Source organism: Ovis canadensis, chromosome 9, assembly GCF_042477335.2.
Source record: "Ovis canadensis isolate MfBH-ARS-UI-01 breed Bighorn chromosome 9, ARS-UI_OviCan_v2, whole genome shotgun sequence".
NCBI lineage: Eukaryota > Metazoa > Chordata > Mammalia > Artiodactyla > Bovidae > Ovis > Ovis canadensis.
Genome location: NC_091253.1, coordinates 38045298 through 38060015, shown reverse-complemented (window position 1 = coordinate 38060015; position 14718 = coordinate 38045298). Strand labels below are relative to the sequence as shown.

The 14718-nt window shown below is 39.6% G+C and overlaps 1 protein-coding gene across 11 annotated transcripts in view; it reads left to right on the top strand.

The window, feature by feature from the left end:
- The window catches only part of NSMCE2 (NSE2 (MMS21) homolog, SMC5-SMC6 complex SUMO ligase), a 233021-nt gene that overhangs the window by 122729 nt on the left and 95574 nt on the right, over positions 1-14718 (top strand). For 2 of the 11 annotated variants that reach the window (XM_069599890.1, XM_069599889.1), the window contains exons 6-7: positions 496-612; positions 1208-5006. The exons of 6 other annotated variants lie outside the window; for them this stretch is intronic. In XM_069599890.1, coding sequence (XP_069455991.1) covers positions 496-612; positions 1208-1392 — 302 coding nt within the window. In that variant the 3' untranslated portion in view covers positions 1393-5006. Of the gene's footprint in view, positions 1-495; positions 613-1207; positions 5007-12691; positions 14073-14718 lie in introns of those variants that run through there. 3 more of the 11 variants (XM_069599894.1, XM_069599893.1, XM_069599899.1) reach the window with 2 other exon arrangements.

The window sequence follows — 14718 nt, the reverse complement described above, 5'->3', positions numbered from 1 at the left end:
CTTGTATTACATAAGTACACTATCAGGTGGGACTTTGGTAAATGGAAATTTTTCTTCTTTCTCTCCTATTCCTCCCCTGTCACCCCAACTTCCAGCCAGAATAATTGATCACTACATTTCACTATAAATTTAGCAAGAAGGTACCTAGAGCAGTCCTCAGTTTTCAATTTGATTTAAAGTAATCTATATTTTATTGGTAGATTAAGACAAAAAGATCTCAAATAGGACAGGAAAATACAGAATCTTTAAGACTTGCTTGGTTCTTTAAAACTATTGTTTTGACAATCACAATTTTGTCTATTTTATACAGTGGAGTTTTGCTGCAAAATAAGGCACATGTAAAATTCATGAGACTGCTATCTCTGTATATCAGTTATTCTTGTAGACTGATAAATGAATACTATGGGGATGAATTGCTTTATAGGTTTGTGGGCCATTCCTGATTATTAAGATGCTGTTTAACCAGTCAGTAAATTTTTCGGGCTTTTTGACCAGATTTACCATCCTCTGGCTTTTATTTCCTTTGGATGAAAGATGATGATAATGAGGAAAGAGTCCATTTTTCATTCCCATGTGAACAAGATGTGTTTCAAAGCCAGAGACAGCCTGAATGTAAGTAAGACCAGTAGCTATACTGAGGACCCGACAGGAGGTACATAGTGGAAGTTAGCCTGGGTAGCATCAAAACACTCAAAACCAAGCCTGTCACCACCTCTGAAGTACTTGTCCTACTTTAGTGAATCAGTAACAGAATCTTATGATACAAAAGTTGGCATCTTCTAAAGCAAACCAGGCTGTATAGTATATTACATGCTATATGGAAATAACCTCCCCTCTGCCAAAAAAAGAAAGAAAAATCGTATTTCTAGTTTCATTAAATGTTTAATTAGTGAGTAGAGGCTAACGTAACCATCATCGACATTTATTTTAAAAAAAACCACACACAACTCTCAAAACTGCCTGTATTTTTTCAGAACTTAAGTATATTTCCTTACTTTACCAAAGTACGTGATATCTTGTCAAGATTCTTGCAAGTAAAGAAGTATATAAAGTTTACCCTAAGTAAAGACAAAGGAATAGAGTGAGCCGGAGGAAGATGGTTACCTGAAAAGTAATGAGCATTTGACTTTTACTCTTCTCCCTGTGTCTCTTTTCTCATGAGCCCAGGCGACTGCCTGCCTTTTTTCTTTCTTTCCTTCTGTCGAAGGTCAGTGTCAAGACAGAGATTCACTGGACAGAACTGAAAAGACAACTAGACTGGTGAGACAGAATTATGCTGAAGTTGGGCAGCATTACGGCAAGCTGAAGATGCAGTTTTCAAAACTATACAGATATCTTCAGACTTGGGACATCCTTTGTAAAGCCCTAACCTTTCACAGGCTGGCTACATAAGGAGCCTATATGAAATGACAGAGTAGACCTAATTTCCTTTTCATTCTCTGTTCTATCTTTCTAAATTCTTTTTCTGGCATCGTCTGGTTTTCTTCAGTCTTGCTACAGCCCTCTTAACTTTCTGATTCTTGTCCCTTTCCAATAAAAGATTTACCATAAGGCTTGATATAATTCAGTCAGTCTCTGTGTATGTATATTAGTGTGTCTGTGTGTTGTGTTTATGTATTTACATTTTGTTTTTGTTCATTTGTAATATACTTTAGCAAGTTTCTTTCTAACCAAATAAACTCCAACAGGGATGTTTTTAAAGTTTTTAGGATTATTGACTCTTCACACAGTCTGAAAACTACTCTCAAAAAATGTTGGGTACAATTTCATGGTGTTTATGGCCTCTTCGTGTTTATTTATGGATCCCACTGGGTTCAGAGTCCCTGTGATAAAATTCCAGAGTTACCCTCTTCCGTGGTCACTAGTGATACTCATTCAACAGACACTCATCGAAAGCCTTCTCTGTTCCAGGCACTGTGCAGGGCATTGAGATACAGTGAAAAGGACATTGGCTCACCTATCAAAATGTATAGTGTAGTTCAGACAGACAAGTAAACACACAGTTGTAATACAGTATATGTACAGTAGTAGGAAAAGAACAGGGCACTTCAGAGAGCACAAAAGATGAGTGTTTAATTCAGCTTTGGGGCATCAAGAAATTCTCTTTACATTGATACCTGAGTTGTTCTAAGCAGAAGAAATGCTATGTACAAAGTCAAGAGAATTAGAGACTTATATATCTGTTGAGAAATTTAGGTTTGATTTTAAAGGACCTTAAGTTGAGGGATGGTAAGAACTGATCTATAACTGAAAAAGATAACTGACTCTAGCGTGAAGAATGGGTTGGGAGAAGCAGGACTCGAGGCTGGGAGACTTCACTAGTAGCCGGTAGACAATAATCGTGACATTAACTAAAATTCTGACAGTGCGAATGAAAAGAAGAGGATGAGTTGAAAGGGTATGAATTAGAAACCACAGTAATTAGTGATTGAATTCATTCCTTCAGCAGATACTCGTTGTGCTGCTTTGAGTTAGATGTGAGATGTGGTGGTGAACTGTACCATCTGTAGCTTCAGGTCTAGTGGTCATGACCCCCCAGGCCCATGGACTGGACAGCTCAGTGGATGGTGGGTGCTGTCCTCCACAGATGAAGCAAACATGTGTCTCCAACTAAAGGTTCCCAGACAAGTGCTTCTTGAAGCTATAAATGTACCTCCTGAGATTTCATAATATCCCTGCAGTTGTGAATTGCTGTGTCTGATGAGAGATGCTACTGATGGAAGAATGCTTCTGCAGAAACAGTATTCAGGGAGGGGCTTGAGAACCACTGATAGAGATGACAGGTGGAGCCCCAAAGTGGATGAGATTACCCAGGAAGAGTGTATAGAATGAGAGAGGAAGGGTGAGGATTGGACCTGGCAAAACAATGGAGAAAGAAGAGGAACCTGGTGAGAAAGCCAGGAGTATGTGAAGAATGTAAAGTGTGTTCCAAGATGGAGCCAGTGGAACAGAAGGGAGGAGGTGCAGTGTGGCAGCAACAGTCAGCTTCAGGGCCTATCAGATAGGCCTCTGATAACCCGAGCTTACATATTAAATGTCACAGGTTCACCACCACTTTAGCTGAAGGGAATCGTGAATCTTGACATCAAAGGTGGCCAGCAGTAAATAATGAGGAAATTCTATGCTGTGTGAATTATATCTCAAGAAAGCTGTGACTAAGAGAATAATAATGATGAAAGAATTCACTCTTTAAATGTATTCTAACAAAATTGTTGTATTTTAAAAATGAATAAACTCTAAACATCATGTGGGGGTGGCATAGAGTGGAGGGAGGGAGAAGTTGTTATCCTTATGAAAGAAGGAGAATAAATTTGTATCCAGTTAAGTGGTAGCACTATATTCTAAAAGCAACAGAGCATCACTTTAGATAACAGGAAAAGGTTGTTACTCAAATTTTACAGCCAGCTGAGGCATCTTGAAAGGGCAGCACAGAGATCATCATTGACAGTGAATGACTTGCAAAATATCCCAGTCATGTGCTTGCCCTGGAGGGGGGAAATTACGCGAAGACTTGCAAGAGCCAAATAAGTAGTAAGAGTAAAGAACCCGATAAGGGGAAGAAATGATAGTAGGGTGATTTTTTTTTTTAAGTGGTATGCAATTAATTGTGAATAAGAATTGTTAATATAGTACTAAGTCATAAGTTGTAGGACTTCCCTGGTGGCTCAGACAATAAGGAGTCTGCCCACAATGCGGGAGACCTGGGTTTGATCCACCAGAAGGAAATGGCAACCCACTGCAGTATTCTTGCCTGGAAAATTCCATGGACAGAAGAGCCTCTCGGGCTACAGTACACGGGGTCGCAAAGAGTTGGACACCACTGAGCAACTTCACTCACTCACAAGACTAATGATAAATGAGTTCTCAAAAAAGAATACTGAAACAGACTTATAGTAATGGGGATCTGTGATTACAAAATGTTTCAGTAGTTTGGTAGGCAGAGGGAAGATGGAAGAGTGCAAGGAAATTTTTTTTTAAATGTCATTTTCTTATTGACATTAATAAGAAGTAACAGGATCAAGAAAGTAAAGTCAAGCAGTGCTTAAGGAGAAATAGAATGAATAACTTCCTAATCAGTTGGCTAAGAATGAGGGGGAAAGCAGAAGTTTTGGAAGCATAAAAAACAGGATACAGTTTAAAATTAAACCTGAACTTTCCACACAGTGACTACACTGTTCTGTTAAAAGGCAAGGATTTGATTTTTTTTTTTAATCTAACCATAATATTATCCTGAGGCACACCTTTAAAAGAAAAAAAAAGAGAAGTTTGTAACCATAGATGCAAAGGGAATTTTTTTAATGGATTTGTAAAGAGTAATATGTTTAACATTACAGCAGTGAATTAAATCTGCAAAATGAATGGCCAAAAGTAGATTTAAAGCAAAAATAACCAAAATGGACTCAGAATGGTCAAAACTGTGAATGACATTTACAAAAATAAGATTAAAAGAAAGGTCCTTTCCTTCCCAAACACAAAAATCCTAGACATATTAACTGTTAAATTTTGTCAGATCTTAAAGGAATGGATATTTTCTGTGTTAGCTAATCTGTTTTACACCTTGGGAAAATAGGGACCATTTCCTAATTTATGAAACTTGGGTGACTTATGACCAAATTCCATGTTTTGTCTTTTTCTTAAAAGTTAAGAACACTTTCACATAAATCTACACTTATGAAATCTTAAGTGAAATATTAGAATAAAATCTGCCAGCATATTGAAAGAATTGTACATATGATAAATTTGGGTTTGTTTCAATAATGTACCTTGCATCATTAGAAAATCCATTAAACCTGTTGAAGTCGGGAGAAGAAACCTCTTTCAGCCATTTATATCTATCACCAAGGCATTACTCTGGTGATTCAGTGACTAACCAATGTAATCAAGCCCCTTTTTCTACTGAGAAAACAATAAGAAATAAACAGAAAAATACTGTAATAAGCACATGTGAAATTTGGTGTGTGGTAGATTTTCAGATTATGGGGGAAAGTTGGTTTATTCAAGAAAAAAGAAAATTGGAACCATTGGCTAATACTTTAATGACACGACTTAAATCTGAAGTTTCTCCAGGGGATCTTCCCAACCCAGGGATCAAACCCAGGTCTCCCACATTGCAGGCTGATTCTTTATCATCTGAGCCACCAGGGAAGCCCTTATATTCCACATTAAAATACATTCCAAATGAATTGAAGGTTTTAATGTTAAAAATTGAAATCAAACTATGAGAAGAAATAATCAGTGAATATTTATATTGCCTCATATTCTGTTTCCCTGGTGGCTGAGTGGTAAAGAGTCCGCTTGCCAATGCAGGAGATGCAGGTTTGATCTCTGGGTTGGGAAGATCCCTTGGAGAAGGAAATGGCAACCCAGTCCCATATTCTTTCCTGGGAAATCCCATAGACAGAGGAGCCTGGCGGGCTACAGTCCATGGACTCAAAAAAGAGTTGGACACGACTTAGCGACTAAACAACAACAACATATTCTGTTAGACCTGTTCAGTCGTGTCAAAAGGAAAAGTGCTTGGAAAGATTTATGAACTGAAGGATAATATTACTCTGTTTCTGAAACAATAAAGACAAAAGCAACTGCTTCAAACTTGCAAGCATTCAGCAAAGCATAACATTTGGAAGATGTTTTTCAAAGTTTTATATACAAAGAACTGAAACTTCAAGGGGTGAAACCTAACTTCATTACAGTACTTCTTACAGTAAGTGTTTACAGCCAAAATTTAGCTGTGCTAATAAGGCTCACAAACATTTTTCAAGTGCTTCTTGCAAGCTAGATGTTTTTCTGATGCCTTATGTGTACTATCTCCTATACTGCTCAAAACAGTCATCTGAAATAGGTACAGATAGTATTTTACATATTTTACAGATATGGCTACCGAGGTACAGGAAGTCTTTGTAGGTTGCCCCAGGGCGCCCAGCTAATAATTGGCAGAACCAGCTTTGCAACTCAGTCTAGTGCCAGAGTCCACTTTGCAAAGCATTAAGTTGTACCAAGCCTCTTAATTTTCTGACTTACTGAATTTCTCAAAAAAAAAAAAAAAAAGAAAAAGACTCAGGGAGGGGAAAAAATTAGCTTAATCTGTGTGAAGAAAAAATTCGGATGATAGCTTTTCAACTCACAGCTGAAAATCCATTGAGAGTTTGTGAGGAATACTTTTCTCACCTGCATTCAGTCTTTGCTGGAAGGTCCTTGTGGCAAGTGTTTATAGCTGAAGTTTTATTCTGTTGCCAAAATAATTTCTGGAAAAATCACTTTGAAGAATTTTAAATAAAATGTTTCCCTGTTTACTCCAAAACAAATTAGTGGACTTTGAATGTCCCTCATTTCATCCACAAGGCTGGTTTTTCTCCATCTGTGACTAAAAAAGCAAAGCAGTTTGATCAGCGTGGCCCACGTTGAATTCTTGTTTTGTACACCACTTAGGCTGGAAGGCAAACGTTTTCATCAAGCAAGAATACTCAGTGCTTATGTTGATCAAAGCTTTTAAGCAAAAAAATTGTTTCCCTCAACATCAAAAACACCCAAACCAATTATAAAATGGGCAGAGACTGAGGATACATTTTTCCAAAGACATACAGATGTCCAAGAGGCACATGAAAAGATGATCATCACTAATCATCAGAGAAATGCAAATCAAAACCACAGCAAGACAACACCTCACACCTGCCAGAATGACTGATATCAAAAAGACAACAAATAATAAGTGTTGGCGAGGATGTGGAGAAAAGGGAAGCCTGTGCACTGTTGGTGGGAAGGTAAATTGGTACAACTATTATGGAAAACAGTATGGAAGCTTTTAATAAAGTTGAAAATAAAACTACCATACAATCTGGCGATTCCACTTCAGGGTATTTTTCTGAAGAAAATAAAAACACTAGTTTGAAAAGATATATAAACCCCTATGTTTATTGCAGCATTTTTTACAATAGCCAAGATATGGAAGCAAACTAAATGTCCATTGGTAAATGAATGAATGATAAAGAAATTATATATATATGTATGTATGTATATAAACACACATATAATGGACTATTAGCCATAAAAAGAATGAAATCTTGCCATTTGCAACAACATAGATGAACCAAGTGAAATAAGTCAGACTGAAAAAGGTAAATACCATGTGATTTCACTTATACGTAGAATCTACAAAAGAAAACAAATGAACAAACAGAACTCAACAGACTCATAGATACAGAGAACAAACAGGTGGTTGCTAGAGGGTTGGGGTGTGAGGGGATGAGTGAAATAGGTAAGGGAGATTAAGAGATAGAAACTTCCAGTTACAAAATAAATGAGTCATGGGAATGAAATGTACAGCATAAGGAATACAGTCAATATTACTGTAATAACTTTGTGTGGTGACAGATGGTAACTAGACTTAAACTGCGGTGGTGCTTTTGTAATGTATAGAAGTAGTGAATCACTACATTGTACACCTGGGACTAACAGTGTTGTAGGTCAGTGCTACTTCAATTAAAAATTTTTCTCCTCCAAAATCTGCCACTGTTTTAATATTTTAAGTTTGGGATTTAAAAAAAAATACTTTAAGCATTAAAGGCAGGATTGAGCGTTGTTTTTTGTTTTTTGTTTTTTTTTAAGTTTCTTTAACGGTGGCATGGACTTCTAAAACACTGAGGAAAACTACTTTCTTTGTATGCCTGTTGGTATGGAAATGTAAAGATGCTCACAATGGATTTTCCCAAAACAGCATGCCTTCTATATCCTCTCAGGTTTTTGTATCCCTCTAACTAATCAGAAAACTAAGATGCTGAAATCTTATAGTACTCTTGAATTTCTTTTTATCCTTCTCTTTTTGAAAGTAAACGTGGTATATCTCAGTTGATAGCTGTTGAAATGTTTATAGCATGAGTCTGTTATTTCCTTATAGGTGAAGTCATTAATTTAAACTAACCCACTTGTTTCATTTTTATTCTCAAGAATTCAGGTTTACCTGAAATTATTATAGCTATAATTTCTTCTGATTATCACTTATTTGTCATGTTACTTTCAAACATTTATTAGTTTTTATATTTTAAATCAGTCTGAATCTTGATCTTTAAATAGTGAGGCTTATGTTGATAATAATGTTGTTTATAAATGTTTATGAATGGGCTTCCCTCATAGCTGTTTGATTCCTGGGTTGGGAAGATCCACTGAAGAAGGGATAGGATACCCATTCCAGTATTCTTGGGCTTCTCTTATGGCTCAGCTGGTAAAGAATCCTCCTGCAATGCAGGAGATCTGGGTTAGAAAGATCCCAGGGACTATACAGTCAATGAAATTCTCCAGGCCAGAATATTGAAGTGGGTAGCCTTTCCCTTCTCCCTGGGATCTTTCTCAACTTAGGTCCCTAGGCAGAAGAGGGCCTCAGTAACTAATAATAGCTGAATAGCAACTATTTATTGAGGGCCTATTATGTATTCAGTTCAGTTCAGTCACTCAGTCGTGTCCAACTTTTTGCGACCCCATGAACTGCAGCATGCCAGGCCTCCCTGTCCATCACCAACTGCTGGAGTCTACCCAAACCGATGTCCATTGAGTCGGTGTTGCCCTCCAACCATCTCATCCTCTGTCTTATGTATTAGACCATGTGATAGTTATTTCCATAAATTAGCTGAATTAATCTTTACTGCCATCTGAAAGCTATTAGCCCCACTTTTTAGATAAAGAAGCAGACCTTTTGAATAACAGTAGATCATTTGACTAAAGTCTGACAGGGGGCTGTGTCAAAGCTTGAGATTTGAACTTGGATGTGTAGTCTAAAGTCTTTTCTTCAGTATATGCTCCAGTATGCCATCACCACCAGATAGACCCTGGAAGGAGAAGCAGGCTTTGGATAAGGACAGTGAGTTTGACTTTTTAACATATTGAGTTTGAAAGATTAACACAATATCAGTTTGGAGGCAAACCATTGCAAATATGGTCTGGGGAAAGACAGCTTACAATATCCTTACCAGGTGGTGGTTGAAACCTTGCAAATAGATGAGATTGCCCAGGGGGAGAGAGTGATCAGCAAAAAAAAAAAAAAAAAGAGGCCGGAACTAATTCTGGGAACACCAACAATTAAGTAAGTAAAGTAAGTAAAGAGAAGCTAATGTATGAAACTGGAAAGGGACGATAAATAGGAACAAGTGGGCAAAATAAACAAACTGTATTTCATCAGTGTGTGTATTTCATCAGTATATATATATTAACTGATTTGGCTGTGTTGGGTCTTTAGTTGTCCACTTGGGACCTTTAGTTGCTGTGTCTGGGCTTCTCTTTAGTTGAGGTGCTCAGGCTTAGTTGCCCCATGGCATGCGGGATCTTAGGTCCCCAACAAGAAACTGAACCTTCGTCCCCTTCATTGGAAGGTGGATACTTAACCCCTGGACCATCAGGGAAGTCCCTCATCAGTGTTTAAGACAAGTATCTTCATGTTTTAATCTCTAAAATTGGTACATGTCTTACTATCATCTTGTAACTGGCAGCAATTTTTTTTTTCTGCTTAGTGTGGAAAATAATGGTGCATTTTATAACTAAAGAAACACAGTTGACTCTCAACACATTTTTTAACTACATGGATTCACCTATACTCAGATTTTCACCTGGGTAGAGGTGTCAGTGTCCCTAACCCCCGTGTTGTTCAAGTATCAGCTGTATTTTAATGTCGTTAATGGTTTGAAAATCAATTTTATGAATCTGTTTCTAAATTATTTTATAATAAGAGCACATGTTTCATCTGTATGGTTTATGTAAGCAGTACCTAAATTAAAGTAAATGAACAATTACATATGGAGTGAGCAGTTCATAAATTCAGGACTCAAGCTCTGGAGCAGAGGTGGGCTGTTCAGATCACCCTCACCTGTCCCTTGAGCAGATCTCTTTACTGCCTTGAGCCTTGCTTTTCTTTACTGTAATACAAGGATTCACAGTGAAGTCGCTCAGTCGTGTCTGACTCTTTGCGACCCCCATGGACTGTAGCCTATCAGGCTCCTCTGTCCATGGCATTTTCCAGGCAATAGCACTGGAGTAGATTGCCATTTCCTTCTCCAGCGGATCTTCCCACCCAGGGATTGAACCTAGGTCTCCCGCATTGTAGACAGACAATTTACCGTCTGAGCCACCAGGGAAGTCCAAGGATTCACAAGTGGAACTTACATCTAAAGACTGTGGTGGGGAATAAAAGTACACATATAGCACCTAATATTGTGCCTGGCAAATGGTAGACTGTCCATCAGCTATAGCTGTTACTACTGGGGTTTTTTGTATTGCTGTTTCTGATGGTAAAGAGATAACTGTCCTTCCCTTTCCACCCCAGGGTACTGCCACGTCTCTTTAAGCTAGGTTCCGTCTGAAAGAGGCAAATATGTTGGAAGATTATTTAAGCTTATGTGAACTCCATGTTGCCTTGTCTTGAAGGATGTTGAGCTTATCTATTAGAGAATCTGAATTAGCAGGTGTACACAGATTCTGAATGGTCTTCTCCAGTGGTTCAGGTGTAAAGAATCCACCTGCGATGCAGGAAGCGCAGGAGACAGGTTCGATCCCTGGGTCAGAAAGATCCCCTGGAGGAGGGCACGGCAGCCCACTCCAGTATTCTTGCTGGGAAAAATCCCATGGACGGAGGAGCCTTGTGGGCTATGGTCCATCGGGTCACAAAGAGTCAGATGCAGCTGAGCATACACACATGAGCTCACACACATTCTAAACTGTTTTGTGCCCAATGTCTTGCTTCTAGTTGGTACATAAAGTACTGTGATAATGATTAACCCCTCGGGACAATCTTTCTTTCTGCTGTAAACAATAAAGATGCAGGCTTTGTGGATGGGGGTTTGGAAATTCCTACAGTATGTTTCAGATGGATTGCAAGCGTTTTGGATTTTTTCTTTTTCTTTCCAGTTTATCTCTGATCTGTTACTAAGGATCTTGTTTTTTCTCAGTTGTTATATTGGGCAAGATGTAGTCACTGCATAAACATTGGGTAGGGAATGCAGATAATGTTATAAATATACCTCTTAGTTTGTCTAGTGAAACCAGCATCCCATGTGACTTACCTTTACTAGAGAATTGCTAAATTAGTGTTGTGCCCTTCCTTCTGATAGCTTAAAATGAAGTTGTATAGGCAGTCTGATCTACAAAGTAACTATTTAGGAAGTTACCTTTCCTCAGCATTCTGCCACACAGGAAAGAATTCTGAGGGGGGCGGGGTGGGGGGGGGAGTTATTCCCTAGGGAAAAACTGATTTTACTTTCTTGGTAAAATGCTTCTGTGTGTTCAGTGAGTTGATAGTCCCCACCAATTTGGGAGGGTGGGGGTATTTAAAGTCATTATAACTTCTCCTATAAGATTATCTAATGTTTTGAAAACTCCTCAGAAAGCTTAGAATAAATGAAATATTTTCAAGTCTAAATGTGTGTTTCTAAAGCTATAATTAGTTTTCTCTCTATATTCAGTAAGCTGATTTTTAAACAATTTGTTCAGAATTCAACTTTTAGAATTAGGTTTGTAATTTGAACCTTATAATGTCAGATTATTTCATTTCCTTTGACTTTGTTAATTTAATGATTCAAACTCAAATTCCTCTATTGTTAACACTTGTGTTTGAGTCAGTCGTGTCTAAAGATGCCTCATAACTGAGATCTTATGCACCCTCCTGTGCTCTATTTAATGGCTGGATGCATGTCAGTGCATAGTATTTGAGTCACTGATGTGCCGCAGAACATTTTTCTCAGACACACAGTGCATCATCAGATGACTGAATTACAATGATAGTTGTAAATGGGACCCAGCTCACAAAAGTAAATAGTGTTCCCCTTTAAAAGAAAGAAAATGAACAGTGCTCATCATTCAGACTCTGAGGTTTAATTAACTGACTTGCTAAAGGAAAGAAAGTGAGCAAATAAATAGCATGTACTTCCTATATATAGTAAACTATGAATCGCTTTTTTATGTAACTGACCCACATAGAGTCTTTGCTGTATTCTTTTATCTGTGCACCTCAGGTTTTTTGTTTGGTTTGATTTGGTAAAATGAAAGACTATTATTTGATTAGCTTATACTAAATCCCTCCAACTTCTAAAATGCTATAAGACTTTCAGCCTAATTTCCTTTGAGCCTTAATCCTCTTGGTAATTGATAAATGGGTTGTCTGGAATCAGCCTCCTTGGTGCAAGTTAATGTGAAGTTCTATGATGGTAGTTTGGTCCAGGAATGAATAAATTTGTTCAGCAAACACATAGCCTGACCATGAGTTCCTCAAGGAGCTTATGGTCCAATAGAAGAGTATGGTGGTTTTAAAACATGGGCCCCCAAAGTCTCTGACATGCCGCTCGTCAGAAGGTAGGACTCTAACCCTCCTCCCCTTGAATCTGGGCCCTGTGCCTGGGTGACCATACATTATAGCAGAAGTTTGTTCCATTTCTGGCTTTCCCAGTGCAGTGGAGGAGCCACAGAAGACATGGGTTCCATCCCTGGGTCAGGAGGATCCCCTGGATACATGGCAACCCATTCCAGTATCCTGGCCTGGGAAATCCCATGGACAGAAGAGCCTAGCAGGCTTCAGTTTATGGGGTCACAAAGAGTCAGACACGACTGAAGAGACTTAGCCTACATGCATGCATACATTCCATTTCTACTCAGAAACTGTATCAGTTTCTGGACTCAGGCCTTAAGAACCTAGCAGCTTCCACTTCCTGTCTCTTAGGACACTTACTCCTGGAACCCAGCTACCATGTCATGAAGAAGTCTGAATGGCCCCAGTCAAACACCCAGGTGGAGAGGAACTAACAGCCAACATCCGCTTGTCAGCTCTGTGGATGGACCATCGAGGGAGTAGCTTCCCCGGCGTCAGGAGAGCTGCCCTGGCTGACACTGCGTGGAGCAAAGACAAGCCCTTCTCACCAAGCTCTGCCCAGGTTGAAGATGTGTGAGCAAAATATGTGACTAATGTGTTAAGCCACCAAGTTTTTTTGTCAGACCAAGGAGGTTAGTGATTTTGAAGCAATTTAGATTTGCGGTGATGGCAACGTGTACTGTCGCAGGCATCCTGAGGAGGGACACCTAATCCTTCCTGCACCATCAAGGAAGACTTCCTCAGGGAGATGACACGTCAACTGAGCCTTGAGTGAGGAAGGGTTAGCCAGGTCAGGGGGGAAAGAGTGGTGTTCTGGATGGAAGGGACAACAGTGTGGCCAAGGGTGGAGGCACGGAGCAGCGTGGTGAGTACGGGGGGTTATGAGCATGCAGTCGTTACTGCAGCATAAAGCTGGGGGCAGGAGGTTACTGATGATGGAGCCAGAGAGCTGGGCCAGGATTGGAACGTGGCGGGCCACCAGGGAAGGCATACTGTGACTAGACAATTTGGTGTTTCTGTTACTGTCCTAAGTAATGCTGGAGCAGTCTAATCAGATTTGTGTTTTAGACAGATCCTTCTACCACTGTGAAGAAAGTAAATTTAAGGGTTTTAAAACTGGGAGCAGGAAGACCAGCTAGATGGTCATGGAAGAAGTATAGAAAGGACAATGAGAGCCTGAATTGATACTGCAGTGGTTAGAGTGGGAAAGGAAAAATGGATTCAAGAAATATTTAGGGGGTTAAAAGATAAGGGCGTATTTAGGAGGCAGAAAGGGTAATACTTAGTAACTGTGGAGAGAAAGAGCAGAGGAAGACTTAGAATGCTAAGGTGACTGGCTAGATGCCAGTGCCAACAGCAGAGAGGGAAGGAGAGTGTAAGGGAGAGTATACAAGTCAAAAATTAAAGGAGATTCAAGCTATAAAGATTTGGCAGTCACTGTCAGAAAGGTGGTACTAGAAATTATTAACTGATGAGCTCCAGGGGTAAAGCCCTAGGAGTACCTTGAGGTTTAAAAGATGGTCAGGGACTTCCCTGATGGTTCAGTGGTTAAGACTCCATGCTTTCATTGCAGGAGGCATGATTTCAATCCCTGGTCAGGGAACCAAGATGCCACATGCCACATGGCATAGCCATAGCCAGAAGGGAAAAAAAAAATGATGATGAAAGGAAAAGGCGCTCACAACAGATTTAACTTTGACCACCTCATGCGAAAGGTTGACTCATTGGAAAAGACTCTGATGCTGGGAGGGATTGGGGACAGGAGGAGAAGGGGACGACAGAGGATGAGATGGCTGGATGGCATCACTGACTCGATGGACGTGAGTCTGAGTGAACTCCGGGAGTTGGTGATGGACAGGAGGCCTGGTGTGCTGCGATTCATGGGGTCGCAAAGAGTCGGACACAACTGAGCGACTGAACTGAACTGAAGAAAGAGTTGACTGAGAAACCAAATGAGTAGAGCTTCAAGAATAAGGTGATCTTATGTGTCAAATGTAATCAACCAGTCCAGTAAGATGAGCATAAATGAGAAGTCCGTGATGAGTTTAACCGCCGAGGCAAAGCCAGTTATCAGTGGATAGAGGAATGGGAAATAAGAAGATATTCACAGATGGTACAGGGAAGGGATGAGAAGTAACTGGAGAAGAACACAGGGGCATGAGAAGATTTGGTACTGGTGGTTGTGGTGGTTTTCAGTTCAGTTCAGTAGCTCGGTCGTGTCCAGCTCTTTGCAACCCCATGGACTACAGCACGCCAGGCCTCCCTGTCCATCACCAGCTCCCGGAGTTTACTCAGACTCACGTCCATTGAGTTGGTGATGCCATCCAACCATCTTATTCTCTGTTTTAGGGGGACAGAAAATAGATAAATTCCCAAGG